A 12,293-nucleotide genomic window follows, 5' to 3' on the forward strand; every position below is an offset into this window, starting at 1 on the left:
CAGTATAGTAACAGGTTACACGCTGCAATATGTCTACGCCTGGGAGAAAAAGAAGAGCAGACATATGGATGTCACTTTTGATGCTATGGAGAACAAGACAGTTTAAACCCCTGCTAAAAACACAACTAACTCAAAGCGCCATCTGCAGGCGAGTCATCTTGACAAGTGAAGCAAAAAGAAGAGATACTTTGCACAATAATTGGTTATTGTTTTGATATCTTATGTTTACTGCTGTTGCATTGCTGAGAAAGAGCACAGTTACATTAAATGCCAAGTGAGTGATGCAGAGTTGGTTTATTGCTTCATACAGTAGTTGTACTGTGTCATATTATTCATTTTATTATTTAATATCTGAAAAAAATATTTGAATGTTTTTTAATTTCAGGTAAAATAATATAACACTAAAGTTAGTGTGCAACTATTGACTCACTGATATATTCACTGTGAGCAGGTCTACATTTTTGTTATGAATTTTGTTATTTAGATGCTTTGCAGGCAGCCTGAATAAGTGTGGTTGCAAGGAAACCTTTATGATGCCTTATTCTTTACACTTTATATTTTATTTGCCTAAACTGTCAACTTTGCTGTAATTGTAGTTAACTAATATGTTGTGAAATTGTGTTGACTAAAACTAAATAAACTTAGATGGCTAATGTATGACTAAAACTAAAATACATTTTTGTAAAAAAAAAACAAAAACAAGACTAAAACGAAATTAAAAACTGTTGTCAAAATGAACACTGATGCTAATTTGTACTGAACGTCATTAACATTACCTTTCACATGCAAAATGAATGAGACATGAATTGTTAATTCATCATGATTATGCAAGTCCACACAGTGCTCATACTGTTAAAAATGATACTCATAACAATTATTGTTTTTATTAATTAGAGATACTTACAGCTACTATCTGGTCTCCCACGTGAATACGTCCGTCTTGATCCACGGCGCTGTCCTTTGTGATGCTCTTGACAAAAATACCAGATGGCTCTGAGGAGTCAAGAACAATTACAATTAATTTTGAAAACTATCAGATTGTTAGTTTTTAAATTTCTTGTTTTTTTTTTTCCTGCTAGCACTACCTAGCAGAAAATCAAATGCATCCGATATATTTTTATGCTCTGCTGAATGAATGAATGAATTTGACTGATGGGGGATTACATTCCCAAGCGCACCAGGAGGTGATCAGACTTTTACAACAGAGTATCACAACTTTTCCTGGAGAACGATAGGCTGCATGTACTTCATACATAAATAAAAGGTAAGAACACAAATGTTTTCTACTTTATAAAAAAATATATATATATAAATGGGTCTAAGAAGGATCTTTTTTTTACCAAAGTGAATTATTCTTCTCCTCTTGTTGTGGTTATCCTCTTAATGAGTAAGCTGTATTAACATAAAAAACTCCAAAGGAGTCAGTCTCTCACGAGCCATGAACCTCATCGCACGTCACTGAACATAATGTAACGTAACGTAATGTACATCTGTACATAGCACAACATAGCATAGCATAGCATAGCATAACACAGCATATCATAGCATAGTATAGCATAGCGTAACGTTAGTTTTTCACCTGAATTTTTATCCCCAACATAACCGGCAATCGTGATCCCCAGCCCTTGGTTGTTCTTAGTGAGGCTGACATCAAAAGCTTCCGTCCCTTCGTCCTCATAGCCCTGTAAAAACAAACAGATGATCATAACATATCATATCATGGCACTTCACATCATTCTGTTTTAAAGCGACGACTAACCTTGTCCACCACTTGTTTCTCCTCCTGCTGGACCGTCACTGGCGTGGAGGCGGACACAGAGGGATTGTCCACGTCCACGTGACCCCTGGTGATGACCAGCTTCACCCTGTTGCCGCACTGCCTCAGGACCTGTGCCACCTGCTCGCTGCCCATGCCGTACAGGTCGGTGTCGCCGATTTTTAGGATGTGGTCTCCGCTCCGCAGGCGGCCATCCTGAGGCCCACACAACAATGAATTAAAACAATCGTGTCTCATAGTGGTTGAGGGACAACATAGTACAGTTAGTAACTTCATTTTGTTTGTCTAGCTCTGGTACCCAAACAGAATCAAAAACACTCACTTGAAACTAATTATTTTTTGGGTTATTAGCTTAGCAGTCCTACTGTCACACACACATACGAGTGAGTTTTAGCCACATGGCTGCGTTAGCTGCCGTTTGACTCATGATCACACCATGAGCCTCCAAAACTCACCATACTCCTTTGAATGCTGTACTTCAAATGCTGTATTAAAGCTTTTTAACGTACTACCGCCGCAAGATAGTTTTTGTGGCATGTGTTAGCAGTTCCACACAGCAGACATGATTGTTTTTGTTTTGAAGAAAAGTGGGAGGATGACGCTGCCCAGGACGTTACTTAGGGCAAGACACTCCGCTGCATGAAAGGGTCGCTGCGGTCTGCAATAATACTAGCCACAGGTGATCGGCTTCTGTGATCAGCGTTGAAAGGCATTTATCGGCTTGTGCCGATCACACAATTTTTTACGGAAATCGGTGGCTGATCGATTGGAGCATCCCTGATATACACGTTAAAATAATGCTGTAAATAATAATAATTATGTAATATAATATAATATAAAATGTGAAAATATATTTTAGATTTTTAATAGTTTATGATTTTAGAATTTTCCTATGACTATCCATCCATTTTCTATATCGTAGACTGGAGCCTATCCCAGCTGACTTTGGGCAAAAGGCGGGGTACACCCTGGACTGGTCGCCAGCCAATCATTTATCACATACAGACAAGCAACCATTCACACCAATGAACAGTTTAGGCCCTGCACACATGAGAACGCTCTTCGATGTTTTTTTGGCGGGTTGAAAAAAAACTGCGTACACACAGTGTCAGATCAGTAAATAGCCGCATCCACACGGGAACGTGTTATTGGGTGGAAACGATGTAATACATAAGGCACACCTACCTGTGGCGCTGTAAACAGACAAGCCACAACTCCAGACAGAGATGCCCAAACGGCTGACTATGCGCCACTGTGTGGCCATTTGACACAATGATAAAATAATAATAATCAATTATATTACTAAAGAGCTAATCAAAAAACTCTAAACGTTATTTTAAAATATGTAAATGTAAGAAACAAAATAAATAAATAAATAATAAGAACAACACTAAATAATAAAATGATAAAATTAATGAACATATGACATTAAATACAAATATATATGTTATATGTGTTATTACCTGGTCCGCAATTCCTCCAGGAAGTATGGTCTTCACAATAACGCCAGTCGTCTTTCCTCCCACGATACCGAAGCCCAGACCGCTCCCATCGTTGACCAGCTCGATGGTCTCCACATGTTGCCACTAGGAAAAAAAAAACATGGTGGATGATTACAAATGAAGGTCTAATCGGTTATGCAAGCTTCTCTGACCAGTTGAGGTATGGGTCCTCGGGCCACGGTGAGCTGAACCCTCTCAGATGCCTTCTGCAGGATGCCGATGGCCTGCTGGTGGGTCACCGTCTGGTCCAGGGGCTGGCCGTTGATGGCCAGAATCTGGTCGGCTTCTTTTAGTTTGCCATCGCTGCAGGAAAGCAGGAGTTAAATCAAATTGAAATAAGAAAAACGCTTGTTAACCTTGGCACACTGTGGGACATTATTAGAATCAGCACTAAAGTTACTGTTCAAAGCGTTAAGGCGATTCATCACATAAATAACACTTGACTGTAGGCAATTTTAGAATTCTTAAGTTAGTTTCTTAATTACTGTGTAGTTAAAAAAAAGATGTAAAGAATAAAACTACTCATGCGTAATGGAGAGAGAACAGGAGCGATCATGGTGTCACCAAGTGGTGTTTTAAAGGCAATGCTGTAATGGGTTGGTCTTAATGTACTGAGCAGGGCACTAAACCTGTTGTATAAATCAACAAAATAAAACCACAATAAAGTAAAAGTACTCATGCATGATGGGAGGAATCAAGAGCAATAGTCTAGCATCGTTTTTGCATTATTACTGTGATTAAGTGTTGCTCTTATTGCACTGAGCAGAGCAGTAACACTGCTGTACAATAAAATTAAAATAAAGAAAAACTACTCTTGCATAATGAGGACAGGAGCACTAAAACTGCCACAGAGTAGTGTTTTTTTGGTTTTATTGTAGTTAAATTGTGGCGGCCATATTGTACTAAGCAGAGCAGTATGATGGCTGCATAAGCCAAATGTAAAATAAAGTAAAACTACTAAATGGAGAGGGAACATGAGCTATAATGCTGTCACCTAGTGGCATTTTTTACTGTTGCTAAATTGTATTGGTCTTCTTGCACTGGGCAAAGCAATAAGACAGCTTTATAATCAAACTAAATAGAAAATAAAGTAAAATTACTCACACTTAATGGAGGCAAACAGGCACAAAAGTACTACCGCATGGTGGCCTTTTTGGTATGACTGTAATTAAATTGAGTTGCTCATATTGTAATGAGCAGAGCAGTACAGTAGACTGCTGTATAAGGATGTCAGTGTGTGTGTATGCTTTATGTTAAGACAAATGAATGTCTCCTTCTAGGGGATTTATAGATTACCTTACAAGTAATCAAAATAAAGCTAAAATAAAGTAAAACTACTTATGCATAATGACAAGTAAGTGATAATACCGCCATCTAGGTCCTTTTTTTGGTGTGACTGTACTTAAAATGGTTGTGTGTACTTAAAAAATAAAATAAATTAAAGTAACTACTTGCACATAATGGAGAGGAAAGAGGAGCAATAACACTCTCACCTAGTGGCATTTTTCAGAGATATTGCTGGAACTAAAATATATTGCTTATTGCACTAAATGACCATTTAATCAAAGTAAATAATATTAAAATAAAGTTAAAAGGACAAAGTAGACAAGAAACAGTAAGAGCGATAATACTGTCACTAAGTAGTAGTACTGCAAATAAATTGCGTTGCTCTTTTTGTACTGAGCAGTGTAGTGAGTTCCATTTCCTGTTTCATGGTTTCCATCATATTTCTTTACCATCACTTGTACACTTATCAAATGAGATTTGCTGAAACCTCTTTTTTCTGTTTCCCTTTGAGGCATTTTGTCAAAATTGTGCGGCTTTTCTTGACTTTGCATTTGCGTACCAGTGAGCCACACTCCCCGCTTGAATCTCCTGGATAAAGATGCCGAGCTCGCCGCAGTTCTCGCTCTTCAGACCCACCACGCTGAATCCCAGACCAGCTCCCGACACGGGCTTGTTCAAGTCCACGTGAACCACATAGCGCCCCTGCATCACACACATTAACATTTGGTCTTTGAACACATCATGGTAGCGTCAAAGCATGCTAGGCGTGGTCATACCTGCGCCATCGTCTGAATAATCTGATTGAATTCTTGGCATGGTGTCTTGACGGTAGGCGCCGCTGTCGAGATGTCCGAGTGAGAGCCGTGGCTGCCGTTGTGTTGTTGCACCGGCGTCACGTGATCTCTGAAGTCACTGCCACGCAAAGCTGGTGGGACACTCCCCTGTCAGACAAAAAAAGTGGCGTCAGTGCAAATCTACAGTATATAGCATCATTAAGGTAGGTCCTTAAAATCGGCTGAGCACTCCTGTCATTTGGAGGATCTTTGATTAGCATTTTGTGCATTAGGTAATTTTTTTTTTTACTAAAGCATAGCAAAAAAACAAAAAACTGGGGGGCCAGAAAAGGAGAGATGAAAATATGCGAGCAATGCAGTGGGAGGCTTTTGAGTGGAATTTAGATTAGAAAAGGGCTGCTAGTACAGACTGTACAGTACATTCCTCTAACACTTTTAACCCTTAACTACGATATCCTCTGTGATTCTGACAGTTTGTTTTTTTACTTTTTGGCTGTGTTAAATGAATATAGGTCAATATAGCCCCCCACCCCAAAAAAAAACCTTCATTGACCACAAAAAGCGACACACTTACCTCATGACCAAATATGTGTCATTGAAAATACAATTTGTCACACATTTATTTCCTTTATATTAAGATTTCAATTGGGACTACAAAATTTCAGATTTTTATTTTTAGATTTGTCCAACTGATGGTACTAATTTTTCCCCCATTCAAAGCAAGCAGGAAAAACAGTTACAGTATGTACACTGGCTTTTAAAGGATTAAAACCCTCCAAAAATATAATTCGGAATTGACATGTACTGTATATTTTAGGTTTGTATAAAATGCAAAAATAAATCAATTTATTGGATAATATTTTCACAGCAGTTTTTGGGAAGCAGACATTTTTGGTCGTGAGGATTTTGAGCATCATTTTCTATTATAAATCGGATGGAAGCAGAAATTTTCTGTGGTTAGGGTGAGTATTTTAAGGACCTCTTAAGGGTTAAACCACCTGAATAGGAGGTTAGATGGGTCATTTGGTTTGCGAGGCTATCTGACCACCCATCCGTCCGTTTTCTGTCTCTTGTGTCGCTATGGCGACAAGGCCACAGTAGTTAAAGAGGCCGCTCTCTGGTGTGTGTGTGTGTGAGTGTGTGTGTGTGTGGGAAGTGAGGCAGAAAGAATTTCTTCAATGTGCAAGTAGCAGACTGGAACTTTAATCCTCTTTGGTAACAAAGCGCATGCACGCACCTTAGCGACATGCTACACTAACCCAGGCTGATAGGGTATTGTTTGGAGATCTGCTGTGTTATAATATACATTACTTTTGTTGCTTTAACGTGAAAGTGCCATATTAATCCACAAAATGTATCAAAGTGGTCCCTGCATCCTTAAATTTTCCTGTATGTAACCCTTGGTGGAACAGGTTTGGACACCCCTGATCTAGGTGACAGGAGTGCTTTGCTGTTTTTAAGGGCCAACTGCAAAAAGTCAAATATCCTTTATGTGACGGGAGTGCTCTACTATTCTTAAGGACTAACTGCAAACACACTAGTCAAACGCTAGTACATCATTTTGCAGTAGGGCCCTAAAAACAGAAGAGCACTCCTGTCCACTCCTGTGTTCTTACATGAATAGCTATAGCATTGTACTGCCAAAAAATTTAACTCTTATGAGCTATTTTTGAGCTACATTTAATTGTGTCAGGCATTAAAATGAACAAGAAACTGAATAATAATAATCTATAATGTCATAATTTTTTCTGTGACTGTAGAAGATCTAGCGGTAGACACATAAAAACAGCAAAGCACTCCTGTCACATAAAGCATCCTTAAATTTTCCTGTATGTAACCCTTGGTGGAACAGGTTTGGACACCCCTGATCTAGGTGACAGGAGTGCTTTGCTGTTTTTAAGGGCCAACTGCAAAAAGTCAAATATCCTTTATGTGACGGGAGTGCTCTACTATTCTTAAGGACTAACTGCAAACACACTAGTCAAACGCTAGTACATCATTTTGCAGTAGGGCCCTAAAAACAGAAGAGCACTCCTGTCCACTCCTGTGTTCTTACATGAATAGCTATAGCATTGTACTGCCAAAAAATTTAACTCTTATGAGCTATTTTTGAGCTACATTTAATTGTATCAGGCATTAAAATGAACAAGAAACTGAATAATAATAATCTATAATGTCATAATTTTTTCTGTGACTGTAGAAGATCTAGCGGTAGACACATAAAAACAGCAGAGACTGTTGTTGTTTTAGTAGCCAACCTTGAGTACTATTTATGACTGCACTAACCAGCTATAATGCAACCATCTGGCCTTGGCAAGCGTCCCCTCGGAACTCATTATGAGTCTCTATGAATGGCCGTCACCTTGTAACCTTCCTGATGATGTCACCCCGGAAGTCATCTGGATACAGTGTGTGTAGTTTACCTGGTCTTTGAGCTGCTGCACGGTCTTCTGCAAGGCCAGGATCTGGTGGAAGAGGGGGCTCTGGAGCACCGACCTGAGCAGGCTGAGCTTCTCCTCGGTGGGCACCTCCCCCCGCTCCTTCAGCTTGGCCTGGAGACGCTCCACCGCCTGTAAGGCGCGCTGCGTGTCTGCAAGACGTCGCATATTTCAGTGACAGATGTGTGTGTGTAAAGATAAAGGCAGGACAGAACATGGGCAGCCATTATTCATTCATGGAGGGTAGCTTTAGTGTTTAGTTAGCTGGGGCCACAAATTATGCAATATTGTAACGCATTTTGACCATAATGAGTCAAGACACCATCTAAATAGTCAATATTTTCTGCTGCATTGTTTAATTCCCGCCCATTTTGAAGTCACTGTTCACGCTGTCATTGGTCGGTCTACATGCCAGTCATCATACAGCACCTCTGATTGCACTGACCGTGGCGTCAGTCATTGTGTGTTTTTGTCATATAAGTAAATAAGTCGATAAGTAAGTGTTACTTATTTCAGTCATTTATTCATTTTTAGCCAAAATGTTGATTGTCATTGTTTGGTCTACATGTCAGTCATCATATACAGGACCATTGATTGGCCATGGTGTCATTTAGCAGGTGTATCTGCCTCTAGTGGGTAAATGTTATTATTTTAATTATTTCTGCATTTTCTGGCTAATTCTCAAGTGTCATTGGTCGGTCTACATGTAAGTTATTGTATACAGCACCCATGGTTGGTTGTGGTGTCCCCCAGGGTGTGTAAATGTCATTAACTTGTGAGTAAATGTTATTTATTTTAGTTGTTTGTATATGTATTTTCCGGCAAAACATTGAGTGTCATTTTATATACCGTAAATTCCGGACTATAAGCCGCTACTTTTTTCACACGCTTTGAACCCTGCATGTTAAACAATGATGTGACTAATTTATGGCTAAAAGAACTACAGTTCCCATGATGCTTAGAGTGTAGATTCATGAAGTTGTGAACTGGAGTAGTGAGGTGGATGCTAATACCACGTTTCAAAGTCTTATGCAGTGATCATTTTTTGATCTGACAAATCTTAAGTAAGTTTGATCACGTGTAGAATTACTACAGCTTCTGCTGGGACCGTGGCAACTGTTGAATGCTGATGGAATTTTTTTCCCCCCCATCTCACTCATTGGCGCGTGACGAGTGACGCTGAGAACACCGAGTGTAGGTAGGATTGCAAAGTTTATAGTGTGTCTTTCTATGTAAATATCCGTTACAATGTGGACACCTGCGGCCTATATGTATATAGTGTGGCCTATATGTACAAATACTTTTTTGCCTTTACATTACAGTATATTATATTCAGGTGTGCTCATGCGCTCAAGTCAGAAATTTACAGTACTTATTTTATCAGACCAAATGTACAGTCTGGTAGTCATTAGCGAGGTTTTCAGTCACCATTCAATCAGCTATTGGCCAGTGTACATGTCAGTCATTATCCATGCACAATGAACTGCATGTAGGCTTAACTAGCGTTCAGTTTTCATCAAAATTGTTGTTTTCAGAGCTCCCTGCCCATCGGGTAGAAATGAAGAAGTGGAGAAATGAATATCCTGCATGCTTGCCAGACCCTGCATATACAGTATAAGCTCAGGGATGGACCAGCATGATGCTGTCATCTGGCCAAAAATGAAGCAATTTCCAGTGCTGGCTGACTGTGACTAACATCAAATCGGGCGTGCACAAAGCCGATTTGTTGTTTGAACAAAGGCTAACAACACTTGAGCGTCAGCATGTTGTCTTTTTCCCTTCTATTGGAACTACACAAGTAATCTTATTACATTAATTGCTTCAATGTGCAGACACAGCATTCTAGTGAAGTTACACAACTGATGCTAGCTTCTCTACATGCGGACATATTTGTTATTGTAAGCTGTAATTTAGGCCACAGTTCAAGAAAAGCAGACTCACCCATTGTTTCGATCATTTTTAGAGCTCTGGAGGAATGGGATTTCTCCCCATCGATAGGATTTTTTCACACTTTATCTGGGTTTTCGAGGCCTGTAGAGCAAAACATAACATTAGCCTCCCCAATTTTCAGTCACTGTGCGATCAGTCATTGGCCCATCTACGTACGTGTCAGCACAAGTTACAATCCCAATCCAAAGGGGCCCAATCCAAAGGAGCTGAGGTGAGCGGTAGCTTTGAACGCTAGGAAGATTGAGTGTGGACTTTTTTGCTCAAAATGGCTACTAATAAAATCATCCAAAGTGTGGAAGTACTTTGAAAAGGTTAAGGATGACTCCACAAAGATCATCATAGAACACTGAATATCATTTAAAACAGGTAATGCTGTTATGCCAACTTCATTTTATATCCCGACAGTGAATTTTAAGGCAAGAAATTAGGCTACTAACTGAGAGTTGTTGTTTTTCAAGCCATGTTGTTCCTAGTTTTTGTGCACTTTTATGATGTGTGGCGACAGCAACCGTGTTGTTGTTTAGTGTCACTAAATAAATTAAGGTACTGTTGTTGCACATCTACAATGTTTATATGTTTATCTGAGTGTTTGAGTCTTTTTCTTTCAGGTGGAAAAAGTCGCAAATGAGATCTGTTTATTTGTCGGGATCGCCATGAGCTCTGATCTTAAAAAAAAAAACAACGAAAAACAAACCAACAACGATTAGTCGACTACGGACAAAATCTAACAAATCAGATTTAAGTATGAAAATCCTTAGAGGAAGGCAGCTCTAATATTAATGTAATGTAATAATACAGTATAAATAGAACTGTATCAATATCACTGGTGTTTGATATCATGTAATTGTGTCTTTTGATTTGGTGCAATTGCTGTGGAGATATCACAATATTACTGTTAACCGTTACCTTGATATCATCGTGTAGTGTACATTTTCCTCAAATATATCGAATACCACATCTAGTATATACAGTATCATATTGATACAATACCAATATAACAGTGTCAATGTTGTTGTACCTGATATCACACAATTTTGACTATCACACATTCGCTATATTACTATTGGTTACCTTGATATCATATCGTACCATGTTATCAGTTCTCAGCTTTCCTTTGATTTATCAAATATCATGCAATCGCTGTATACTGCTACAAGATCATATTAAAAGATAACATCAAGATAACATTATTGTTGTCGGTTATCACACAGTATCATATAATCGCTCCATTGTGACGCTATAATTGGAAAGATACTGCTATAATTTCATGAATTAGTGTTATTAGTTAACTTGATATCGACAGGTATTGTACACCAAAGTATTTGTTAGCACATCATCACTGAATTTTAATTTCATGTATTGCTATTGGTTAACATTACATCATTATATAACTTTGATATCCACAGGTATCGTACGCCTATGTGTCTGATATCACATAATCTGCATACTGTAGCATAGCTGGAAATACAGTATACTGTATTGTGATATGATGGTGAATTGTTGTCATTGGTTACCTTGATCATGAAACTACAGTTGGAAGGATATTGCAATATTTTCATGAGTGAATTCGTTAAAAACAATGTACTGTATGTGATGTCACACAATCGCCGGATCATGACAATAGAGTTGAAAATATATTGTTAGTGATTAACTTTGTATGGACAGTTATAGTACACCAATACACCCCGTGTCACGTACTCGCTGTATCGTGATACTTGTGTGCTTTTGTTTGTCAGCATACTGAACACTAAAAATAACACTTAACGACGTTCAGAGTTATTTATCGGCATATACCAGCTAGTAATGATCCACAGGTCAGTTCACTTATTAGCCAGCTTCAGGTAGAGGACTTCAGTCCCGGAACCCAGCTGTAGAACCCATTTTATAGAACAATAACAGACTATATGCAACATTCGCCAATGAACTGTGCATTGTTGTGAGCGTTAACTCTTATTTTGAATAGTTGCAGCGAGGGACAATCCGCTTTTCTCGACTCCTCCTCCTTTTTCTCCTCCTCCTCCTCCTGCCTGGCTTCTCGGGGAAAGCAACAGGCTTCCCAGCACAAAAGTCGGGCCAAGTTTCATTGCATTACGCCGGTATTAAGTGCACGAGCCGAAAATGAAACCACACCTTGCACGTTCAGAGGCACCACTTGTGTCGAACCTATCCTGACGTCAACAATAAAACTCTCGCCGCGAACCAAAACATCGTTTACAAACATGGACTTTTGTTGCTGAACCACATATTACTTACATGGAGCTGCGGTTCTCCAGCTGATGGTGTCCAATTCGACCATCCGTTGTCCCGCGGCTAACGGCGCACTGACCCGGGCTTAATAAACACGGGGCGTAGCGTAACCCGATCCTAAAGAGAGAGAGAAGATCTAGGCGAGCAGGGAAAGAGGGGATGTTAGTTAGACTAGCGCCCCCTTGCCGGTCGGTGGCCGCATTCTCACCCTGCAGCGATGGGCCTGACTAAACGTGCTACTTGTACATTTGATTGTATTTTTTAATTGAGCCCCTTTCCCCCATTTGATAACACAAAC

General features: G+C 39.4%; 1 protein-coding gene across 1 annotated transcript in view; it reads right to left on the reverse strand.

The window, feature by feature from the left end:
- Positions 1-12,140, reverse strand: part of LOC129194805 (multiple PDZ domain protein) — a 36,828-nt gene extending 24,688 nt beyond the window's left edge. The window contains 10 exon segments of the mRNA XM_054800206.1: positions 905-993; positions 1,580-1,682; positions 1,760-1,972; positions 3,241-3,363; positions 3,432-3,582; positions 5,126-5,268; positions 5,343-5,507; positions 7,784-7,950; positions 9,740-9,829; positions 12,002-12,140. Coding sequence (XP_054656181.1) covers positions 905-993; positions 1,580-1,682; positions 1,760-1,972; positions 3,241-3,363; positions 3,432-3,582; positions 5,126-5,268; positions 5,343-5,507; positions 7,784-7,950; positions 9,740-9,755 — 1,170 coding nt within the window. The 5' untranslated portion in view covers positions 9,756-9,829; positions 12,002-12,140.
- Positions 12,141-12,293: the final 153 nt, after the last annotated feature.

The sequence above is a fragment of the Dunckerocampus dactyliophorus genome, chromosome 15 (assembly GCF_027744805.1).
Source record: "Dunckerocampus dactyliophorus isolate RoL2022-P2 chromosome 15, RoL_Ddac_1.1, whole genome shotgun sequence".
Classification (NCBI taxonomy): Eukaryota; Metazoa; Chordata; class Actinopteri; order Syngnathiformes; family Syngnathidae; genus Dunckerocampus; species Dunckerocampus dactyliophorus.